General features: G+C 38.4%; 2 protein-coding genes and 2 non-coding genes across 4 annotated transcripts; 2 read left to right on the top strand and 2 right to left on the bottom strand.

Annotated features, from left to right (window-relative positions):
• Window positions 1–485: 485 nt before the first annotated feature.
• Window positions 486–557, bottom strand: Trnad-guc. Its single transcript has one exon. It is a non-coding gene; the product is annotated as a tRNA-Asp (tRNA).
• Window positions 558–1,024: 467 nt separating this feature from the next.
• Window positions 1,025–1,095, bottom strand: Trnag-gcc. Its single transcript has one exon. It is a non-coding gene; the product is annotated as a tRNA-Gly (tRNA).
• Window positions 1,096–11,214: 10,119 nt separating this feature from the next.
• Window positions 11,215–12,798, top strand: LOC108681164. Its single transcript, XM_018170165.2, has one exon. The coding sequence runs from the start codon at window positions 11,341–11,343 to the stop codon at window positions 12,667–12,669; it is 1,329 nt and encodes a 442-aa protein (XP_018025654.1). The 5' UTR covers window positions 11,215–11,340; the 3' UTR covers window positions 12,670–12,798.
• Window positions 12,799–20,862: 8,064 nt separating this feature from the next.
• On the top strand, window positions 20,863–24,487 carry LOC108681149 (isatin hydrolase-like). The gene is made up of 6 exons (XM_018170145.2): window positions 20,863–21,106; window positions 21,426–21,547; window positions 21,774–21,915; window positions 22,165–22,229; window positions 23,300–23,478; window positions 23,937–24,487. The coding sequence occupies exons 1-6, from the start codon at window positions 20,952–20,954 to the stop codon at window positions 24,108–24,110; spliced, it is 837 nt and encodes a 278-aa protein (XP_018025634.1). The 5' UTR covers window positions 20,863–20,951; the 3' UTR covers window positions 24,111–24,487.
• Window positions 24,488–25,201: the final 714 nt, after the last annotated feature.

The raw sequence follows: 25,201 nt of genomic DNA, 5'->3' as shown, positions 1-25,201 counted from the left end.
ACCCACTTGATACATCTATGATCTGCTACCTATCCATTTCTAGAATTTTGGTAGCATTTGAAATTTTGTAGCGCCGGCCGCAAGTTTCATAAGCTTGCATTCTCTGAAACATCGGTCCCAAGAGTCTTTCACAGGTTCCTGACAGCGGTTCTCAGAGGTGCAAATTAGTTTCCAGACACTTCTATTCTCGCTTCGCTCGTGTGGAAGGCTGCGAAGTTTAGGGCAATTGTTTCGCTCCTCTTGCTGATCATTATTTCTGCTTCGTTTCTACAGCACGCTACTTTTTCCGCCCATGGATAAACGCTTGATGCTCGAGGCATTCCCCTTCCTCCTACGATTTGTCATTCACTAGATTGTTTTCAACAATTCAAACTTGAAAAAACTGCATGTTATCGGTGTGAAAGAATAGGATCGAAAGGCTGAATAAGTTTGCGGTGAAAATTACGTTTTAGTCCATCAGTACCCGATTAAACACAAAACAAGTTCTCCCCGGCGGGGAATCGAACCCCGGTCTCCCGCGTGACAGGCGGGGATACTCACCACTATACTACCGAGGAGTACCATCATGAGTTTTCAATTTACAATCCAGTTTTCACGAATTTCTTATCTTTAGTAGTTTAGTAGAAGGACGCGAACAAGCAGTTATGATTAACTTTCGAATGATTCCAGTATAGAACTAAAAATTGATTCTCGGTCATGAAATTACAGTACTAGTTGAACCACATGCATCTCGACTAATTCTCAAAAATTGCATTGCTCGAGAAAGTAACGCAATTTACCTTAAGGAATAGCAGATGGCATTTGTTTTAATTAAATAATGAAGGAATTAACGCAATTGCCTGGAGAAGTACTCAACATTAAAGAAATAAAATGATGACCGAGTGCAAGAAGCTGAACACCAAAAGAAGAATTTGTGCACAGTGTACCAATTATAAGTTACTTTTCTTCCACTTCTCTTTCAGTTTAATTAGCCATTGCCAGCATAGAATTTCTTTATATATGACTGTTGTTCCAATAAAACATTTGCATCGGCCGGGAATTGAACCCGGGCCTCCCGCGTGGCAGGCGAGAATTCTACCACTGAACCACCGATGCTTGCGTTTCTAATAAGACTTTGATTTGAACAGTAATTTAATGCACTAACAATCCAATTAATTCCGCATTGCATGGTTCACAGAACTAGTCTATCAACAAATATATACCTACACGAATGCATAGGAATATATCTTAACACTGCTTATAATAACTGCATTACACAACTGCATAACATGATGAAGTGAATGACTATCCTTAGGAAGGAATTTCGACAGCTAAGTAGCACATAACTTAACACATATAACTTGATTTAAAACTCGGAGATGTAGTCAACGGGTAGAAAGGCAGCGTTGGCGCATGCCTCAGTTGAGTCTCCGGACACAAGAGGAAAAGGGTGGGCGTCGGGAGACGGGCGGGCGAGAATCGAGATGAAGCACAGCAGTGCTTTGCTAGCAGCGGAAGGGGGTGGTTATGTCTCAACTCCCACAGTTGAGGCGGCGCCGAGTACACCGTAAATGAAATAAAATTAATCCTGGGCACCAAATTTTTATCACGTATACTACAAAACAGCTTCTGCAGGATATAATTATGGCCTGAAACGACAGAACATATAATAAAATATTGCGCTGAGCAAGCTCTAATTGAATCCAATTACATTTATTGCCACGATCCTCGAGTTGGAATGCGTAGTAAGCTTTTAAAACATCAAACCTAAGAACTGTAGGGAAAAAAACGAAATACTAATAAATAAACGTGATGCACTATTTGTTAACCCACAAAAAGTTGAGTCGCCCGTGAAGGGAAAGTCCAATTACACCGACAGCCGATAATGCGGATGGCAACGACACATCGGCAAACTATTCCTGGACACCGCGACAGAATTTTCGTCAAACATTACGAACATTTCTGCTTGACAGCCTGCGCTTAATGTGACAAGGGAAAACACCAATCGAGATGATTATAGTCAGTAATATCATAGCCTCATAGGCAATCATAGATGTTATGCAACATGATTGCATGAATATACGAATACGTTTAAAATAATCCAGATAAATACTGCTGGATGTGCACAAAACTTTTTGTAGTAACATTCGCAAGTTGCTTGCATTTCCAGCCAAATTCACAACAAAAGCTCAGACGGCACAACCGAAAGAAATACTTTTAAGTAAGTAAGTACTTATCTTCACTTACTTTTAAGTAAGTGAAGATAAGTAAACTGCCAAATATTATACAGGAATCATATCAAATCGAACGAATAACTTCGCACTAGAGACATGAAAAAGATCGTTAGTACCAGTCAAAAATGTTTTTATTCAAGTTCACATTTTTGCAATCCAATTGACATGTTGGGAACATGGCAAGAATGTTCAAGGTTGCGCAGTGGTAAGGTCGAGCGGGCCGAGCTAAGCAGACGACTGACTGGCTCGGAGGCTCTCAGATAAAAATTCAGCACCACTATCACAAGTTCATTGATGATTCAAATTAGGACCTCACTTCTCCCATTGAAATGAGAAGCCAAATTAAAATAAATTTGCCGCGGAGAATCCTCGTGTATGTTCGATGTCATTGTAAATGACGACCCAGCGAGCAGCGGTAGGGTCAAAATTAATGTGCGAGTCTTAACGAGGCAAAATAATTACTTTGTCCGTTCGATAAATAAGTTTTCGGCTTTAAGCTGCACACGAGCTTGCATGTTAAATTCAACTTTACCTATCTCTAACATGAGAATGGGAACCCCACAGTGAAAACACTGAGAAGTGATAAGTAGCCCACCGAAAAGATAAGCTACCTAAAGCGATAAAATTATATTCTGAAAAGGTGAAAGTAATACTCAATTTATACTATACGGACTAAAACCACGTTAGCACCTAATTACTGACATAGCAAGTAAGTTTAAATTAGTCCAGCAAGCTTCAGCTTAACTGATGACGACGGTGTCTGTGCTTTATACTTGTTAACCTATGATTGATGTAAATGGGTGCAAATTTTCAGTCACACTAGTTTGCATGTCAGCTAACTTTAGGCCGCTTTTTCCGACTTTCCAGTAAATTTAGTACGACCGGTCAATAAAGAAAATAACATTATAACATATCGAATTGAACTGTCAAACGTAAGTATTTAAAATAATTCTAAAATTTCTGGGTATTTATAGAGATTGGACAGCGTTCACAAAATATCATACTATACGGGAGTTATTTGTCAAGTTGAAATTACAACACAATATCGATGACCCTTTTAGAAATGGGATTATATTTCTTTCAATAGTCAAGACTTACAAGAACATTCATATAATCCAGAAACAACTACAAAAATTTGATAGTATAAGTAAATTGACTATGTATTTTTAATTTTGATTTCAATATTTTTAACAGTCAAATTTAGGCAAACGCACATTACTATAGCTGAAAAAATGTCTTTTTGAGTAAATTAGCCATGTATCGTTTTAATTAAGAAACGAAAAAATTTTGCACGATCAGCTTGGCAAAAATAAAACAAATCGGATTGCCAACCTAATCTAATTAAGGAATGCAGAAGTCAGTTGTTATATAGTACACAAATGGCCTTAGCGTAGCAATACAAAATAAATTTATAAACCGAAAAAACAGTTTGTCATTTTATGAGGCTCGGTGGAATTGGAATTCAAGCGACGACATTCCATTTGAAATCCATGGTTGTAGAACTGCAGTAAATTCTAGAAATCGAATGAATCGGAACAATTTCATGACATTCATATCATGTGCAATAAAACATATTGGTAGGGGGCAAACACCGGCTTATCACTGGCAGAGACTAATGCTTATCAGCAATATTTATGTGCGTAAAGTTTCGAAGCAGAGACAGAACAAATAAAGAATCTATAAACGATGTAAAGAGCAAACAAAATGATGTATCAGCGATGACGCAAAGGGGTGTTGAAAGGTAAAATAACGTTCCTGCGTTGGAAGGTAGAATAACGGTGCTGCTTTGGAAGGTAGAATAACGTTCCTGTGTTAGAAAGTAAAAAAACTTTACGGTGTTGGGAGGTAGAATAACGTTCTTGTGTTGGAAGGTAGAATAACCTTCCTGCGTTAAAAGATAGAATAACGTTCCTGCGTTGGAAGGTAGAATTACGTTCCGGTGTTGGAAGGTAGAATAGCGTTCCAGCGTTGGGAAGTAGAATAACGTTCCAGCGTTGGAAGGTAGAATAACGTTCCTGCGTTGGAAGGTAGAATTACGTTTCTGCGTAGGAAGGTAGAATTACGTTCCTGCGTATGGAAGGTAGAATTACGTTCCTGCGTAGGAAGGTAGAATTACGTTCCGGTGTTGGAAGGTAGAATAGGGTTCCAGCGTTGGGAAGTAGAATAACGTTCCAGCGTTGGAAGGTAGAATAACGTTCCTGCGTTGGAAGGTAGAATTACGTTCCGATGTTGGAAGGTAGAATAACGTTCCTGCGTTGGAAGGTAGAATTACGTTCCGGTGTTTGAAGGTAGAATAACGTTCCGGTGTTGGGAGGTAGAATAACGTTCCGGTGTTGGGAGGTAGAACAACGCTCTTGTGTTGGAAGGTAGAATAGCATGTGTTAACGCATGTCACGATCAATGACAACGTTTTATCATCCGTGTCACAAAGTAGCCAGAACGTCTTTCCGTCATAGTACAACGTTGATTATAAAATAAATATAAAAGTACTAAGTCCAGTAACTAAAGCTTCTCCCTTAAACAATGCCATCGGAACGAAAGCATGAGCAACGAGAGCTACGGGGCAGAGGGAGCTCCACTATAGATTGATTTAGCACAGGACCCCCTGACTGCGGCGGGGTCTGCTCTACCGCCACCCACTTCCTCTGCCTGCACTCCTAATCTAATCTCATGCACCTACATAAGCAAAAAGCATCAATATCGTCTCATTACAGTTTAATTCAATTTATTTGCATCAATGATTCATACGAATTAAATTTAATTACTTAAAACCAGGAAGAAGTTATAGGATGTCGCATATTTCCAAGTCACCGGTTTATTTGCGACCTGATTAGTCATGTGTAAAACTTCAACATTCATTTTTCCCTTACATGAGCAAATCAACTTGAGTCGTAACGATTTGTAAGCCAATCAAATCAATGGATTGACCCCTTTGTGTTTGGCTTTTGCAGGCGACAAAAGCAAAAATCCAAGTGTGGCATCAATCAAATAAATGCAAGTTAACGGCAGAACTAAAGACGTTAATTAACAGGCTTACATGACAAACGATTGCAGAAATTCAACTGAATATTTCAGAAGCACTACCTAGTAAAAACCTCAAAATGCAGTTAAAATGAAATTAAAATGAAGTGAAATGAAATAACTTGAAATCTAACACTTTGATACACGACAAACGTCTGTGTGTAATCACTTTGTGATAGAAAAATCAACTCAAATGCAAAACTGACGCTAGATTTGCTGCCTACGTGACAGCAATTCCCTGTTTCAAGCCGCCACCAGAGGCGAGGGAGGAGAGGGAGGCATTGGTGAAAGGACATGGAGCAACTTCCACACAATCGTCGTCTTCATTGTGGATTGTTTCGCTCAATAGCTCTTCTTTGCTAACACGTATCGGACACAAAAAATTGTCGTTACAAATGAAAAAGAGAGAATATTTTGATAGGTACAATGCAGTGGCGGAATACACGCTAATTCAAAGTAATCTGGTGCTTAATAAGTGAAATGCAATGTTTATTTAACATATAATTGCAGAGGATGACTGAATGACTAAACTGAATGGCTAAAAAACATATAATTGCAGAGGATGACTGAATGACTAAACTGAATGGCTGAAATTGCAAGCAAAAAATAAATTACTCGTCATATGTACGAAATAGACACATTAAGACACACCGGCTTTTCAAACATGAGCATTCTAGACACATTAAGACACACCGGCTTTTCAAACATGAACATTCGGTCAAAACTGTTATGTTGACAGGAGTCGATGCCGTGCACCACTCAGGTTGGTTGATTATACGTACATATGTATACCTCGTAACAAATTTCCAGCTCGGAAGTGACTTCCAGTTTGTTTTTTTGCGTTTTTTTTAGGGTTTCCTTGAAAAAATATCATTATAACTTTTCCTACATAATATTCTCATTTATAGCATTGGAATCAAAATTTAGAGATATCCAAAGGTTATATTTTGTACTAAGCCAACTTTTAGAATAATAATTATTCAATCAATCGCAAGTGGAAACTTGCGAACAAATACAAATGAATACATTATTTAGTTGCCACCAATACGGCAACGCTTTGAGCCAAATCTCCCATTATCACGGCAGATAATTGTCATTCATAAACATTCAGTAGTCAGTACATTATCCAAGTTGCCAACATGCTTGAGTTGATAATGCTGAGGTAACAAAACATCTGAGGTAGGTACTAGTGAGATAAGCAGTTTCGAAATTAACAAGTCTTCATCTTGATTATAATAATTGAACTTTATGATCTCATCGTCAAAGAGCTAATCGTGAGATTTGACACACTGCGCTCGTACCACAACGCAGAGGAGGCAGCACGCAACGCAGTTGCAGTTGGCAGTTCCATTTGAGGTTGGTGAGTAGAGCGACCGGTCCACGATATCGTACTCAACCGATGCTTCGTACGGCTGACACAGCACTGCCCGAGAACCAAGGTTATGGAGAAACTTTTCCACAACTATATACGATGTACGGGGCCTTGTCAGTTAAATCTTGGGTGGTAATCGAGAAGTTCCATTGAGCCATTAAAATTTTACAAGGATAACATTATTTTATACGTAAATAATACTTATGCTACATTCGTACCAGACTTGAATTTACATTGAAAAGGAACGTCACCTCACACGAAACGTTCACTTGACACATGAAACTTGCAGTTGAGGACAAATGGCTAGTGTGACAAAATAATAAAAGTATAAAATAGGATCGAGCTTGAAAGCGGGCTCGGTTAAAACGTAACTGCACCCTCTCCAGAGTAGTGCTAACCAACGCCCACCCACAAGAGAAACGGGCTATATTCCTATATACCGTATAAATCATATGCAAAGTTAGCACCTAATTTAGAGAACAGTATTCAAACAATAAAGATTGAATGTCAAGTTTTGCTATCAGAATCTTTGCAATTTATTTCTCTTCAGTCATTTAAAAAATAATAGATTAACTTGTCCCCTACATCTCAGACGAGAAAGCATTCGATTATCAGAAGTTTTCTCAAATGTTGGGAGCATTCCGATAACTAAATAATCTATATAATCGATTGATCAGGTGCGAACAATATGGGAACATTGTCCAGGAGTCCTTCAAATTAAATTTTTGTTTTATGAAACATGGGAAAACTGTAGGATCATATTATAATTTTTTGTCAATAAGCGAAGCGTGCGTCATACAAGACAATGATTATTTGAACAGCCAATTCATAATGAAAATCTCTGAATCCATCTTCAATGTTTTCTCACATACTAGTGATACTAGGGCGCTGATAGTAATACAAATGTACGAAGACGATTACATCTATCACTATATTACTATTATATCGCCATTGTAAAGGATTTTACGGGAATTTTCCTGTCTAGTCTTTTTTCTAACTCGAGTTTCGCTGGGTATGAATAATTTTCAACGATCCCTTACCATGGCGATAATATATTAAGAAGGGATCGTTGAAAATTATTCATACCCAGCGAAACTCGAGTTAGAAAAAAGACTAGACAGGAAAATTCCCGTAAAATTCTTTACAATGGCGATAGAGGTAGAGAATTATGAACATTATAATAACTTCAACATTTCTTATACGTATTTAATCCATGAAAATTGTATTTGCACATCAATGCTCATGAAGGAGTAAAATAATGCATGGCTCAAAGCTTAGACTAAAAATTGCGGAGTAGAGAATCAAGGCGCAAGTTTCGTACACCGGGGGAGCTGATTGCTGAGCTTCACTGAGCAACGGTGTAGCAGTGCAAGCTCGACTACAGGCAGAGAGGTAGGCGCCAGTCGCTCCCCTGGCCGCTTGCAATTGCGCAACGTAGCTGCTGTGTAGGTTGGTCCTACAGTCGTAATGAATCAGTCCATACAAGCGCGTTCACATGAATGCACGAACTATGCCAAGGGTTATGCATTAACTGGGCCCGACTTTAAACTCCACAATATTAGTTTATTCAAGCCATTACAATTATGCAGCTGATTGAAATTTATAAATATAGCAATACATTTTTCCAGGAATGCTTGCAATTGAATTGCTGGACTGCAGATGCAAAGCGACCAACAGTTCCATATAAGCTTGAGCTAAACGAGTCTAATCAAGTTCAATATGTAATAGTAGAATGTCGAAATCAGGCCACAGACGAAAAAATACTGACGCTATTAGCTCAAACGAATGGCTCACATTAATAACGTTAATTGTGAACCGTCTATCAGCTATAATACGATTAGTCTCATCAGTTCGATATTCACAAACCTTGAACGAAAATCACAGATTGTAGTTGTTTGTGATAGCAAGCATATGCGTATTTATGATACATCACAAATACGCATATGAATCACTAGTGACACGAGTGATATTTTTTGATAAAAAAAATAACAAGGAATTTTCCTTCTTAAAAATCTTATTTGAAACGATCACGTACTAGCAATTAATACTAAACGAAAAAAAAAAACACCCAGGAGGCGACGTAGCATTTGTTCAGGCTTAGATGGCACATAAATCAGCGCATGTGATGAAGACATCGCTATCGTCTGTCGTAATCTTCAATTTTATTGTTAAGTAGGTTGACAGTACGTATTCTCGACTAGAAAAAATAACAAAAGTTGATGATGTGATTTTAATATTGTATAATCAGCACATCTTGCTTTTAGTTTTTGCTCCACAGCACGACCCGGTTGATAAGTTCCTGTCACGCGTCGCGAATTTAAAGTCGCTGGGAGAGAGCACGGTCCCGATAGCTCGGCTCACGGTCGTTTCGGTAGCGAAAGCTTTGCTTGTCATCATCAACTCTAGACTCTGGGACAAGACTTGACGAAGTTCTGAATAAAGTTCTTATTAAAATCGATGAGAGAAAATTTGTTGCCGAGATTATATTGCAAACTCGTTGAACGCGCAACTTTCGAATTCACCAATGTCAATGTGGAATAGAGTTACAATACAGCAAAAATTATGTTTTTACTTGTTATTTGCGTACTCATTGAACGGAGTCGTGCTTATTGCTGCACTAAAATCTCACAACGAGATTAAGTCAATTACCTAAAACCAGCATTATAGCATCCATATTTCTGATATAAGCCCATTGCTAACGTTATTTTTTCGATCATACACTTGCTTTAAAACCAGTAAATCAGAAGACTTGTTCTGAATGATGTTGAAGAATTGCGCAGTGATTTTCTTCATATAGCAATAAAAAATAAAAATTTTTAATATTAGTTAGCAATTAAAGTCGTATCAGGCGTCAAGTTGCACTCCATCGACATAAAATATTTTAATAAACGCAGGCATCAGCGCCGTATATATCGTGGTTTCGAAATCCATTGTAGCCTATAGTTTGCGGTCAAAATCAGATCGAATAAGATGTGCCCCAACCTTCAGCCGATCTGAATAGGGCGCACAAATTAAAATCAGAGTATATTTATGGTTTATACTATAGGATTGAAATAAATCTTTTCAATTACCTATGAACGAAATTGATTAAATTTTACCCAAAAAAAGGACACCAATTTATTGGCTCTATGATCGAATTAATTGGTGCCTCTGGCCAGTTTTCGAGCAATGAGGCAATAGGTTCAATCGTTTTCTGCAGTAAGCATGCTAATTATGACGCAAAATTTATAAAAAAAATTAATACGAACATCAGAACAAGGCTCACAAAGTAGTAGAACATTGGCACAAATATACTGGGGAAAACAAGTAGCGTCAAACAATTTAGGCGACAGCGTGAGTACCCAATAACCGATAGGAGCAGCTGGCGGATGCATGAGGCTGAATTGCATTTGGATTCTGGCCAAAAATTCCAACGAACTGAATATGCTTGCCGCTCATGAGACTATAAAAAAAGCAAAGAATCGTGGTCAAACTTAATTGAAGCTCATTCCAATTTCGATGCCAATAGCAATGTAGATAGAAACGTTTCAGGCTTTCAGCGTGCGTTCATTGATTTGTAGGAATAACCAGAAGTGAGCACCTAACTTCCTAAGGATATAGACTATAGTTTTATTAGAGTTTACCAACAAATAAGGAAAAACGCAGCTCGAATTTCAAGGTTTGAATCCACACAAACTTTAGGTGGCTTGAATTAAACGGGTGTATGAAAAATATTAGAAATTTTATATGCACAATCCTTCGGATAGGAAGAATTTAATTTCGCGTTCCCATTGCCCTTAATGTTGACTAGTTGCCACTATAGATATAACCTGGCTGTTAAAAAGTGTAGAGAGAATGATAACTAATTTTCTCGGTTACAACTAGCTCATTTAAATCAACGCTGCTGAAAGCTAGCACCAAAATAAGAATCCATTCTCTGGCTCGTCTGCCAGCAGCCCAGCACCTAATCGAAGTAAAATGTTCGCGAACAAAGGCAACTTGATTTTGACTCTTTTCGCTTAGAATATTTAGAATACAGTAGAAATTCAAATGCATATAACTCGTAAGCCATCAAAATGAATAAGATTTGACACGAAAGGTTTTATTATTAAAATTGTGAAATACAATGTCCTACGCCTAACCTACGGTAGTCCAGCACGCCTTATCAGACCGAATGAAACGTTTCTCAGTTCTCACTACATTAATCAAATTCTATAAGCAGCCATGAAAGTAAAACTTACGAATCTATAATTTTTTTAAAGCCGTTAGCTTTATTGATGGATGCATACATTAGTTAAGGAAACTTGACCGTTATAGACTGAGAAATAAACAGTCAAGTTTCACAAAACAAAGATGGCGTTCAGCCACCACCTCACTCGATAGCGCACTGAGAAGAGATGGGACGTGACGTCATCGTATTCTTACGCGTCCAAATAATTCGACACTTTGAGCTTTCATTCAACTAAATATTCAATAAAATGCCTCATTTTAACTTTTTCCACTATCATTTAATTGAAAAATTGTGATTGTTCGAAGTAAGTCTCCAACTCAGAACTAGTTTTAATAGCGTAAGGAGTAGAGAACGAGCCAGCAGCAGTACACTGCAGAGTTCGGCCCCAGTCATCTGGCTGCTATGATTGCGTTAACTTGTGTTCGCTCAGCTATAGCACGCACCTCCTATCGACTAGACTGTCGCAAGCAAATATCGTTCTTGAAGTGCCGGTACATAGGGTCGGAAATCTTGTGGATTACGTGATGTCTAACGTTCAAGTGCTACTCCCGTCTGGCAATCTGAAGCCACTGGGTGCCTCTCCTGTGTGCGAGATGGAGGCCAGAGCCTCATCCTCCTCTCTAAGTGACCACGCTAGGACCTCAAAATTTAAACAAAATTTTGGTTTTGACAGTGAAAGCGATTCGACGCATCAACCGTGTAAAAAGTTCAAAAAAGCCCCACGCCGTCGCCGAAAAAAGAAGAAAGCTCATAGTGGAGTTGTTCGCGTGTGCAAGCCTTACGCGCCCTTCAACTCAAACCAGTTCCTGATGGAGGAGTACGACCCTCTGCACTTCAGCGACTCGCGTATCTTTCCCCATACGAGTTCTCGCGCACTAGACCCTGAGGGCGCCAGGGCTCTGCCCAGTCGTGCTTCTGCAGCATCTGGACCTCCTGAGCCGACCCAGCTGCCTACCAGTTCTGAAGACCCCCCTGCATGCTCTGCGGAAGCGTCCGCGGTGCCTGAGAATTTGGGGTGTGAGGATCTGTGCCCGGTGTTGCTTATAGACGAGAGCAGCGCCTCTGTACCAGCGACCGTTATGAGTGAGAGAGGTGACGCCGTGCAATGGACCGAATTTTGCATGGAACAATTCATGGGAGACTACCGTGACCTTTCCGAAGTACGGCTTGATAACATGACGAAAACTGAACTAGTCGAGGAGTATCTCTCCCTCGAAGAACAGCTCTCTCAACTACAGAGAAAACTAAAGGAAATCTCGGAAGTTGATCGAGATCGGAAAATGATTATTGAGCGAGAATGTGATGTGTTGGATCTGCAGCCAGGCGAACTTCTTGTGAATCACGAAGCGGCAGAAAAAATCTCAGTATTCAAGTCTGAAATTCATGCTCTACAGCTGGAGAATGAAATGTTGTTGCAGCGCAACGCAGAGCTGCGAGCCCTTCGCCGCCAGCCATCGTCAGGATCCAGTTCTTGTTCGTCTTCGTCATCATCGTCATCTTCGTCCGGCTGGTCTTCCAGTGACGACAGCTCATCGAGCGACTCGGAATGTGAAGACAAGAGAGAAGATGGAGATGCCGTCGACGAAGGCGTTTGTCCTGCTGACGATGTCCCGTCTCGGGTCGAGGGTACTGACGATGCTAGTGCCGTGTTGACGGCAGGGAAGGACGAAGAAGACGTGAGTGAGAGCGCTGTCGAGCAGCCTCAGCAGCTGGATGAGGAAGCCACGGAAGATTTCGACCCGTCTGAGAAAAGGCTCCATATTGATGCAGGTGATTTTATGGATAGCGGTGTGGACAATAATGAGGTGCATAGCGAAGACGAGATAAAAGACTGCGAAACAATAAGAGACTAGATTCCTAATTGACTTTATCAACGAAAGTTAATGATCTCAAAAGTGTTGATACCTAGCGATTCTTTTATTTGCGACTATAGCGGTATTTTATGCATCTCCGCTCATGATGTCATTACTTGAAATGAGGAATGTATTTCATTTGATGTTGAATTTTGTTATATGGAAGAATCTTTGGTAAACGCTTACGTTTTCTGTTTGTTTCAACTCGATTGACTTTGTTTCGTTTGTTTCCTTGGTATTGTGTGACATGATGTGCTGAAGGCGCTGTTCTGTAGCGGCAACACCATTGATATTTTTCAAATTTTTTTGTACGTCATCTTATGTTCCTTTCGCATGACGTTATTGGGTACAAATTTAGCTGAGCCTATTTTTATTTCTTTTTGGTTGTAAGCAGAGTAAATTTAAATTGTCAAGGCAATTGATCTCAATCAAGTTTGCTGCAATCGTCTGAACTTTTAAGTTTAAGTTCCAAATACTATGTTGAACGAGAGTATGGATACGAGTGATTTTTTTTTATCAGATATGCGTCGTTTTCTGAATTGATGGTCTAACGAAAGTTCACTTTTCACCTGGTCTCTTTTTATTCAGATTTATTTAGACAATTTTCAATTGATTCCTTTTACAAATTTGGATGCGTGAATTAAACGAAGATGCTGTTTCTAGACTTGATTTACGCAATTGTGAACAATAATGCATTATTTTTCATCCTTCGGTCGCAACGGTTTTGTCTAGAGCGATCCCTATTAAAAAGTATTGTGTCCTAACATAAAAATACAAAATTTTGTGCCTGGACTAAATTTTGCTTTTTACAACATTTTCGATGTACTTTTTATTAATTCCGGCGGGAATATTGCGTACATTTTATTGTTTAAAAAGTTATACTCAGAATTTCCAAGCAAGTCAAACATGGCGTTGAACTTTTTGAATTGGTCTTCCCTGATCTTTGACAGTGTGTGTAACTTATGTGATCGTCTAGAAAGATTACTCCACAATTATGCACATTTTATTGTGCAATCAGGCTTAATTTACTAGGTAATAGTTTCATTTATCTGACATGATGTTTAGTACTGACCAAACTGACGTAATTTATGGTTAGAAGTGCAACGTTTCGCAGTCAGTCCGCTGTGAGCGGGAGTGCAACGTTTCGATTGCTTGTCAGACTTGCTCAAGAGGCGAGACTACCGTCGCCCAGTCGCCGCATGCGGGTGACCTCTGTTCGTTGCATGCAACCGTCTCATCCCGTCAGTTTGAAACTTCTGTTTTCAGTTTGATGTAATAAAACCCTATTTTGTCGTATCTTCTTACACACTTTTGTGCGATCTGTATTTGAGGAGCTATTATTTTTAATAATCCTACCATTGATGTTACTAAGAGTTTAGAAAAACACGATTTCTTAATTAATGTGGCACCACGTGTTTCTTATGCCGTTGTTCCACATCTTCACATATGCTCCATTGAATTGTAGCCAGAGTTGGTACTACAATATAACTGTTAAACCTCATTTGCCTAACTCCATCATACATGTCAATCTCTTGTCACTGATAAATCAGCATTATACTTGGCGCTCAAGTGGAAAGATTCATTTGAAGAAAACGAGTTTCAATAAGTTCGTCTGAAAGTTGACTGGTGTCTGGTGATACAGCTGTGCTCGTCGCTCGGACTAATCAAGACTTTAGTGCCTAGTTTTAGCGTAGCGTCTGGAGTCACTAGGCTATTGTTGTTTGTTGAAGTTTTTCTTTTCTATTATTATGTTTAGGGTAGGTCTCGATTAATAGATGTTTTTTCTCTTACTTTCTGAGTATTATACGAGTAGTTGAAACATCTTTGTTATTCTGAAGCCTTCTTGTGTAAATAATGTAAATATGTGAGAGAATTTATTTTGCAAGGAAGAGCATTTAAACGAAACGCTTATGTACTTGTGTGTAAATATCTCGTCTAGGTTAGTTAATTATTCTCTCGAGTTGACTTGAAAACTTCAAAGGCAGTGTGCTATTGCGAGTTGCTGTTGATGTCTTTATTATCATCTTTTATTTACCTAGCCAACTGAAGCGCGTGATGTCAGTTAATTACTATATTAATCATTCCTAGTCAGAGGCAAGTCTTACATCACACCGAGCAATCATATGTAAATTGAAGAGTATGTTAACCGTGTGTTTTTCAATAAAGCAATAGCGCATTGTACTCGATGATTTCAGGGCAGCTGTAAATCTGTGATAAGGTCGACTAGTTCGTAGTGAATAAGGAAAGCCTTCTAGGCTATACTGAACTCTACCATGCATAGGTTACTTTTTTCAAATTATTTGGGTCATGAAGCCACTGTTGCATTTGATTTATCAGAATATAATCCCGTTTCTCTTGAACATTTGTCTACCAATGAAAATGGTTATTTTCAACATCGTAGCCCATTACGAAACACTGTAAATTCCTTGCCCTTTAGAAAATTGTACAGTATTTTTTTTACATTGTGTAAATTCAACAACAATTGGCGACATCTTGTAGTTTTTGTCTCGATTGTCCTAGTACAGCATTCATCCAATATGCAAGATCAACTTCCGTGACATGGCCAAAATAACTTGCGTTCGCATATTACTCTCCTTCTTTAACGCACTTGTAAGACTCATGCAATTTAAGAGCTTGTTTTTATTACGACAAGAGAGTTCTGTATTTAATGTTAGCTAATGTTAATGAACGTAACTGTTAGGAGTAATTAAAGACAACGGAAAGTAGTTGAAAGTTCCCGCACCCGCTTGATGGATCATGATCAGTCTCGATAAACTTCGGAGCCAACGATATGGCGTTGAAGCGTTATTTCTTCATTCAAATGGTTCAATTAAAATGAAAACTTTTATTTTTTATGCTCTGATATTATGCGTTTCATTTATGGTTTGTTGAATTGTTCTCGCACTCATTGTGAACCTCAGAACCTAAGGTAATTGAGGAGCAGGTAAAGCTGTTATGGCTTCCACGCTGTGTGTTCCCTGGGTTGAAGAATCGATACCGAACGCCTGCAAAGCCGAGTCTTGCACGCAACCACCGGCCGTTCCTTAAATTTCGTTAGGATCACGTAAACTTTTTTTTTCTGCCGCGTGTTCTAACGGCTTTGCCTGTCATTAGCGTTCGTGAATTGTGCCTGTATTTAGAGTCATCGTCTGGGACGTGCTTTTGCTTGCCACAGCGTGTTAGTTTCATTATCTTTCATTAGGGAGTGGTTCTTCAAGCAATTTGATTGTGGTCAAACACTCAAGTTGATAATGTTTGACAAAATTTAATCTTTTTGTATTAATGCTGCACTGAACGGCGGTTCTGACAAAATTTTCACACCGACGAAATCGTTTTAAAAGTTTACTTTTTTATTGCTAGAACAAGTTACCTGATAGCAGGTATTCAATTTAATGTAGCTATAATAAAATGATTTCTTGTTGATTCAATATTTTCTCCATATTTTTATGGGTATGCCATTATCAAATATATTTGAAAGTCACGTGTGGCAAAATTTTCAGTAGATTATAAGTTTCAAAACTCGTATAAATACTTTGATATTTGCTCATTTTTAATAAAAATTGAGTTGTAAATAGATTTTTCTTAATGCTTGCGTTTTACGTCATGTAAAGGTATGATGCGGATTTGTTTGGTAATCTCTCGTGAATCTATCATATGTAATCTTTAGATTTGAAGTTGTAACTCTTGCGGTGTATTTGAAGCGTTCGTTTGTTACCCTGTTGCCTAAATAAGAGCTGCAGGACACACGCAGTCGGCACACAGCTGCAACACCTGAAACAGCTGTGAAGAGCAGCTCCATAAGAGCTCCCTCTTCTACATGTAGCTCTACTTTGCCTCTTTTTCTTCCGTCACTTTCGTTGAATTTACCTTCATTTTCATTGTTAATCTGCCACCATAAAATTTCAAGAACAATATCGTGCTATTGTAAATTTATCTGTGATGTTTTTAGATGCCGATTGGGCATCTTCTGTGTCGCCAATTGGGCTTCATTATTTACGGCATTGTAATAAATGTTAGCAAAACTACATCCATCGCCCTTCTCCAACGATATATTACTTGTGCCGATTCGAGATCATTTAACTTTATCGCGCTTCTAAATTTGCCTTAAATTTTAGTTTCTCAACGAGTTCGGGATTGTGATTTCCTTAGTTTTTATTTGCTGAACCTCACACGCGATCTGGCCTCGAAGTAATTTTTATACTGGTTCATTTGTAAAAGTAGCTGTTCACATTAATTTTTTCATGATTACAAGGTCATTCAATGGTTAAATGTGACTTGATCTAGGATGAATTTTGCGGTCACGTTTCCATAAACTTCTGTATTTTGTTTTACCATGCTGCATGCACACGTTTTCAGAGCTGAATTCAAGTCAGCAACTCATTTGTTGATTTTTCCACCCTTTCCTGAATGCCATGGACTTCTTTCTGAATATGCCACAGTAATAATAATTACTAACGGCAAATAATGACCTGGGCTTGTACGATTAGAATTAACTTTTAAAAGGCTATTTATTCCAGAAAGCTATATTTGCTGGTTATGTACAAGTTTGAAGTAAATAAATTTCTATCGTTTTGATTCTGTATTATTTTCCTGAATGCATAGGAACGCAATTATTTTTTGTCAGCTTGGCAGGTAAAAATTTATTGTGGATCTTCTTTTCAAACCATTTTTTGCAAATTGATTATGGGCGCAAAAAAAAAAATGATCCGTCATAGGAATGCAGACCCGACTCTTGACATCATTTGTCCATCCTGCCTGCCGACTAGGAAGGCCTGTCCTCAGTTTTACATCTCACTAATGAAATGGCTGGTAGTGGAGAATTTTCATAATAATTACAGAGTTAAAATAATGTAACAACTTTTTGTACTGGTTAGACTCCGGATAAAATGGCAAAATCAATTCGGGTCACAATGACTTATCATCTTCATTGTCATCTTCATGATAAATTATTTTTGCTGCCTATTTGATCACTGTAAGATAGAGTTTATTTATATCGTTAGCGATACGTATCTGAAAAAGTCCTGAACAAATATTCGTGATGGCTTCTGAAAAATATCCATTTACTGACCGCTCACTTGCTCTAGAGTCTAGATCCTTCCATAAAAAATTTTTAATAATTTAATTTCGGAGCGACTAATCCATTATCAATCGTTATACTTGAAAAGTGATCTCGAGTTATTGTTTTAATTACAAAATTTAATTCTCCACCATTGTCATACGTAACTGTCCTGTTGATTCCAGTAGCCAAGCTTCATTACAAACCAGAGACTTGAAAATTCGTGTCAAAATCTGAAGGAAATTGTTCTCGGACTCGAAGCTACACTCCATCTAACAACAACGGTTTATTTGCGATTTCAAGACGGTGTCATTTCGGAGGAGAAAAATCTAACTGCGCCGTTGGACAGTGTACATGAATTATGGTAAGTACTAAGTGGGAGTAGTTGCGCTTTGGCACGTGTTGTTACTCCTGTAAGGCTCTAGATCAGTGGTTCCCAAAGTGGGCGATATCGCCCCCCTATGGGCGGTGGAAAGATTTTGGGGGGCGATAAGGAAGAAGAGGGCGTTTGGGGGGCGATAGGGGGGCGGTAGTCCGAAGTCGAAGTCAGAAGTTCGAACGTTTGTTTGACGATTTGTACACAACACGTGCAGCACATCATGACACCCAGCAATGGTTTTGTCACCCAGATCTGTTTTTTTAATCTCTCCTGGGTTTACGTCTCGGACAAATTAATTGCCGGCCTGGCGGGCGGTCTCTCTGCCGGTTTCTTTTTCATTGTTTGTTTAATATCTCTCTCTCTAATTAATTTACTTCGCTGGATGTTGGTTGGTGTATTTATTCGTTCGTGCCTGTCGTTTTGGTTTCGTTCGTTTTTTTTTATTTCTTTTTTCTTTTTTTTTTTTTGTCGTTGTTTTGTGGTACTGCGGGTCGTTCTTCGTAGTGGGTGGTCATGAAGTTTTTTTTTCCTTATTGTTGAGCTTCTTCGGACGTTTTTTTTTTTTTGTCGTCCTTACTACCGGTTGTTGTTTTTTTGCTCTTGATTTTTTCTTTTGTTGTTTTTTTGTTGGGTTTTTTTTTTTTTTTTTTCCTTTTTTTTCGCTTTTCACAGCGCTATGTGTTTTTATTTTCGGTGTTCTTGAGATTTTTCTCCAACTCTTGTGTTTGTTTTTGCGCGACTTTTTATTTTTATATCTCTCCTCTGCGCCGGTGTTGTTTTTCTTTTTCTACTTTTTTTTTTTTTTGTTTTTTTTTGCGTTTTATGGGTTTATGTGTATGGATGTACGTGGCTGTTTGTTGGTTCGGCCGGTCGGTAGGCCGGTCGTTCGTTCTTTCTCTGTCTGTCTCGCTCGCGAACGCAAATTAGATAGATTGTTTGTCGCGTCCCTGTTGGTTGGTTGGTTATTTATTTATATAGTTTGTTTGGTTTCTGTTTGTTCGTTTGTTTGGAATTTCTTTCTTGCTGTGCGTTCATTCGAGCGATTATTTGTCGGTCGGTGCGGGCTGTATGTAAGTGTGTGTTCAATCATGACTGTGTGTGGAATGAAAAAACTCGCTCGCGAAGGTAGGTTCAATCGTTTTTTTTTGCCCGCCAAAATCAACGTTTTGTCTTTTTGGTTGTGTATTCTGTATTTTGTTCATTTCTTTTCAGTCTTTTGTGTAGTTTTGTTTGATTTCTTTGATTTTTGGGCTTTTTGGCCTTTTTCGTCATGTATGTCGGGGATGTTTGCGAATTTTTACAATTTTTACGTGCTTGTTATCTTCTTTTGATTCTGTTTTCTATGTTTTCTTGGTTTGCTTTCGTTGGTTTGGTTGGTTTTGGTTGTTTTTTTTGTTTGTTGATTTTTGGTGTTGGTGGTGCGGCTTGCGGCGGTTCCTTTGGTGGATTTGTCCTAGGTTTCTTGTGTTTCTAGTGTTGAAACAGTTTAAACAGCTTTTGGTTCTCTTGGTTGGGTCCTTTTTGTGCTATTTGTGTTTTTGTTTTTTGTTTTTCTCTTTTATTTGTTGCGTTTTCAGTTTCCTGAATTTGGCGTATGTTTTTTTTTTTTTTTTTTGTGTGTGTGGGGGGGGCGCTAGAAGTTCACTAGGGAGCCTAAGGGGGCGCCAGCCTGAAAAAGTTTGGGAACCACTGCTCTAGATTCTGATTGCTCCATAGCCATTCTCGCCACGTCGTGTCACATGAAAGGAGAGCTCGACTCGTAAATAAAATAATGTACTCAAGCGTATATTGCCCATTAGAAACTTGAGTACTATACATGAGTCACGCATTACCAATCGCTACATATCAAGTGGAAAGTTATATTTCTTTTGCAACATGGGCATTGCTATGAAGCCATAAATAACGCAATTTTCAATCAGAATTGCTCCAGTAAATAAAACCCAGATCACCGTTTACCAAACTAATCTTACTTATGACAACAATTTCCTAAATTCTCATTTGTATCAGGGCAAAGTTTAAAACGTAGGATATTTTTCTTAGCTGGCGTGACCTTTAGTTCTTTGCACGCCATTAGAGGCAGCCTGTGGCGAGCTCTTCACGCTTAACTGTGAGAGGAGTGAAGGGAGATGGAGTCTCGACGGCCGCAAGAGAGGGAGGGAGTAGTGAGGTAGTAGGCTACTAAGGCAGTATTGGAAGCTGCATGTATCATGAGCGAACATGATTGTGATGAATAGTTCATTCACTAACAAAATAAACGAGACTAAATGTAATTTTAAAGGGAAAAGAATGAATATTGAAGCTGCAAGTTAATCTTATATTGGTAAGTTGCATACGTGACATGGCATCACGTTTTGTTAATTGGATTAACTATTGCTGCATTGAAGAATTTACACGCAATCACTTTCAACGCCTAGTAGAACATAATTTATGAATAAATCGTATTTGTTATTGTGGTCTAGTGTTGACCTTGAAGTTTTGAAATGTATAGTACAAGATTCTTCGCCCTCGGCACGTTCTGTAGGAAGATAAGTACAGTCTCATCGCGATGCGCTGAGTTTTCTTCATTCTTCCAAGCTCAAAATACTTATTTGATTTTTAATTTTAGTACAGAGACTTGAATGTTTGGGCTATTGTGATAATATAATAGGAGTATTGGATATGTTTGTAGACAGAAGTGGACACCTGCCAACTCCGACCCGACTTACCTGATTCTTCCTGACTCCCGCCTTGGCCGCCTGACCGCCTCCCCGGTAGTTGCGGCACTGCCTCCAGAGAAAGTGGTTCTGTTGGTGCGCTTATCCCACTTCATCGCCGGGCATCAGATTTTTCAAGACATTCAAAGCGACTATGTTGTTTATTTTACTATTTTCTGTAGTCAGTGTTCATGGTGAACAATTAGTAGATATGAGTCATCCTGTTGACGAAAACAGCATAACATGGGTGGGGCTCAAGCCTTTCAGTAAATCGCAAAATTTCAAGGGATATACCGATCGTAACTATTGGTGAGTTCTCGGCAGAAGCAGTGATTTGTTTGTTTGTGTCTTATTTTGATATGAAATTATTCACTCGTATGTCTAGGCTTTTTCTATCTCTCACATTTTTTTCTCACATTTTTTTTCTTCAACGCCTATTTCAAGGCCTATTTCTTCAACGCCGACACTTCTATTCAATTCTAAATGATTAGAACCTTTGACAAATTGACAGTCACATCCCTGTGCGTTCAGATTGGGTGCATCAAAATATCCATTTGTCGAATAATACGGATTTTTATTGGAAAAATTTATGAGCAGCATGCCCGTTGGTTTCTTAATTCGCTCGCAGGTACGAAAGCTATAACGTGGCCTTCCCAGAGCACATTTCAACTCACATCGACGCACCCAATCATTTTGCCTACAAAGGCTCGTCAGTTGACGACATCCCAATCAGTGATTTGGTGGCGCCAGGTGGGTGCAGTTATTCATGATAATCAATAAATAAATATTAAGATATAAATTTTTCTGCTGAATTTTTAAGCGTATATCGTTTTTATAAGCCTATTTCATTTTATACAATCTAGAAATCATGGCTTGATTGGTTCATCATGAATAGTTTACTGCTAATTTTCTTTCAGGTCAGACTCAACTCCGTGTCACGTCATAACAATTATAAACTTATATGTTATTTTTACAGCGGTTGTAATTGACATGCGAGAGAAAGCATCTCAGAACGACGTCGCCGAGCTGTCAACAGACGACGTCATGGAATGGCTGGATCAGCATGGACCTCTTCCTGATGGCGTTGTGGTTTTCGTCCTGACGGGATGGGGAGAGCAGTTAGTGAAATAAGTTAGATATATACGTATATATTGCATTATTATGCTAAGTTTTTGTCCGGTAAAGTACCATAATAAAAGAGTCTGGTTACAGATATTGCAAGGAATCAGCAGGTAAAGGTCGTTTGTTTGATAAACATTCCTGTATACGAAGTTCGCTTATGTAGTTGTATTCACTGGTGGCTAACAATGCATTAAAATTAACTCTGATGTATCTCTATTCTTGTGTGAGGATTATATCTTTTTCAGGTATCACAACAAGACGTCTTATTTGGGCACTGACTCTAGTGACGCTTCAAAACTTCGCTTCCCTGGTAAGTCCTCACCTAATTATTATTATTATTGTTATTATTATCATTCTACGAAGCAGTTATCGTGGCGTCTGGTTCAAACGAACTTTGAGGGCACGTTACACTCAATTTTGATAGCAAGCGGAAAATAAATAGACACGATAAAGGAGAAGAATAGATAAAAATTACTAAGCACTTGATTTGAAATTATGAACCTAATGAGCACGGCTTATATTCTTCCTTCGATTCTTGTCTCATCTGCAGCTAGTTTGTTTCATTCCTTGTGTTAATATTAATCAGATATACACAAAAATTTTGTAATTTTTCTATTGATAATCACGAATTTTCGTAATTTTTCTGTTGATCTGCATAAATTTTCTTAATTTTTCTGTTGATATGCACAAGTTTTCGTATTTTTTTTTTGTTCATTATTTCTATTCACATTGAAATGCAGTTTTCTCGTCAATCGTGGACCGTTTTGCAATGCAAAAGTCATTGATGATGACCGTGGGTCATTTTGACCAATTTAATTAGTACGTTTCAAACGAGATGTCGAAACGAACTTGTCGAAAGCTGCCGTTTCAAATCTAAATGAATTCTTCTGATAAGATAAGGCCCATTAGTTTGGATCAAATTTGCGAATGTTCATCTCATTTGTTAGAGTGAAACTATATTTTGATTTCCTGATTTTATCAATAAAGAAATGTATCGTAAACCGAAACCGATTGTTATCTACAGGACAAGATGAGCGCGCACACCCAAAAATATATTGGATGCATTGTTACTGTTGATAATTAGTAAATTGACCATTTCAGATCATTGTATTCAGCAGTTACTGTTTACAATGAAATTTAAGTATTAAAATTTTCTATCGCCCATTATTCGCTTACGACATATTATTCAAAGGCAAATTTAACTAAGTAGCGTAATTCGACCTTGAGTCAGGTGAAATGGATCCGCTAAGTTTTATTCTCCAATGCCCTCATGTGCGTGCGCGCAACCGTTGGTGGGGGTTTTCTTCAATTATGGAGTATCCACCGTATTATTATGAATATGAAAATTGATTTTTTTTATATGTTGACGATGACGCGCAGGTGTCAGTGAGGGAGCAGCACAGCTCATGGCCAGCCACCACGAAGCCTTCGGACGTCGGATTTTGGGTGTGGGCATCGACACGGCGTCCATTGATCACGGTCCTTCGCAAGATTTCAAAGCGCACAGAGCTCTCGCGGCAAAGAATATTTACATGCTCGAGAACGTCGCCAATATTCATGTAAGTGGGTGTATGATTAATGGATATAACTGTATGACATGTACATGCATCATTATCTTGCTTGTGACACACAAACCCGAACATCGGGAAATTTTTGAATTATTTAAGGAATAAACCATGGCTTGCGTCTCAGCGTCTCTTTCAAATATGTAGTGCTTTCTGGCATCAACTGGCAATTTCACATTAAGAGGTCGGAGAAAATTTGCTTTTTAAAGAATATTTGTACAATGAAATTACTGAGTGTTAATATTATTTTATTATAAAACCATAACCGAATTATTTTGATAATAAAAGTTTTATCAAATTCCTTACCTGCTTTGAGATTTTTCACAGTAAAAAATGATCTCTAACATAATAATTCTCAATCAGTTCCCTCGGCAACGGATCTCAGTACGCATCAAAAAATCTTGTGAAAGTAATTTCTTCGATGCTTTTCATTATTAGAATTTATCCGCCAGCTGTTGCCCACCACCGGAGCGGAGGTGACTGTACTGCCCCTCAAGCTGGCCGGAGGCAGCGGCGGTCCGTGCCGGATTCTGGCGCGCATTCCGGACTCCGGAGCAGTTGGTCGATCCAGCTCTGTTCTCGCCAGCCTCGTTATTATGCTTTTTCCAATTCTAATTCTTCGTTAGCTGAGAAAATTATTCATCACCTGATGGCTCATACTGAAAATGTACACATTTTATAAAATTAAATCACGAATATTTTTTTTAACGTAGTCGTCCATCAGTCGTCGTGGTTGATGGATCCCAGAAAAAGCGCCGAAGCATCACGATTATAGAAAACGCAGTCATTCAACAAAAAAATGCTTCAGATCAACAGCGGCAAGCCGGCAACTCCTCGGCAGCGATCAACATGTCTAGTATCAGCAACACATCTAGTCAATTACTGTCTAAAATCTTTTTAATTCGGGATGAATTACTTACCCCGATAATTGTACAGATTTGTTGTTTAAAGATTGATAATAAATTTAAAATTGATCCATGACATCGATATTAGAATAGAATAGAAGTGTCGGCACTGAATGGGTCCATGGCCTGTTGTCGATTCTTGTACTTTTCGTGACTTGATTCACAAGGGATCCGGCCTTTTGCACCCGATCTTTCCATAACTGATTACACGCTTGAAAACTATTTCTTGGATATTAAAAGTAAACTAGGTACAAATACAAAATAGATTTCAAGGTAAGTAAAATGACGTTCTCTGTTTAATCGCAATCTACCTTTTTTCGCATTCTCACGAGTTTATATTCAAATTTTCATGCCAATAAGCTTTACTCTATAACCTTATGATATAGTTTATGATATATTCATAGATGGAGGCAATAGTAATAATGCATGAATGTTGCGTGAAATAGTTTACTTTAATATTGTTTTGTAAGGCTTAACTCCATTGTCTTGAAGATGGAAATGATGTAGTTCGAAATGTCGAGCCAATTTATTAAATTCAGTACTAGGCATATGCAGTATTTTCTCTAATTTTTTTTACGAAGTTTTGGTAATGGTGATAGTTTATACTATCTTGTTCCGCCATATTCTGTACAAAGTTGAATGGAAGTAAGTGTTAACTATAATAAATCGGTCTAAATCACTCGTGCCTTGTTCCATTTAGTTATTGTTATAATTCTTTTTTGTAGGCAGTAACTAGGCTTTAAGTCGCAGATTGTATTACTATGATTTAAGGAGCGCTTGAATAAAGTAAGCGCTGTAATTGGAATGAGAAA

Source organism: Hyalella azteca, unplaced genomic scaffold (assembly GCF_000764305.2).
Source record: "Hyalella azteca isolate HAZT.00-mixed unplaced genomic scaffold, Hazt_2.0.2 contig5366, whole genome shotgun sequence".
Classification (NCBI taxonomy): domain Eukaryota; kingdom Metazoa; phylum Arthropoda; class Malacostraca; order Amphipoda; family Hyalellidae; genus Hyalella; species Hyalella azteca.
The sequence above is the reverse complement of the archived record's forward strand: the minus strand, read 5'-3'. Positions and strand labels throughout refer to the sequence as shown.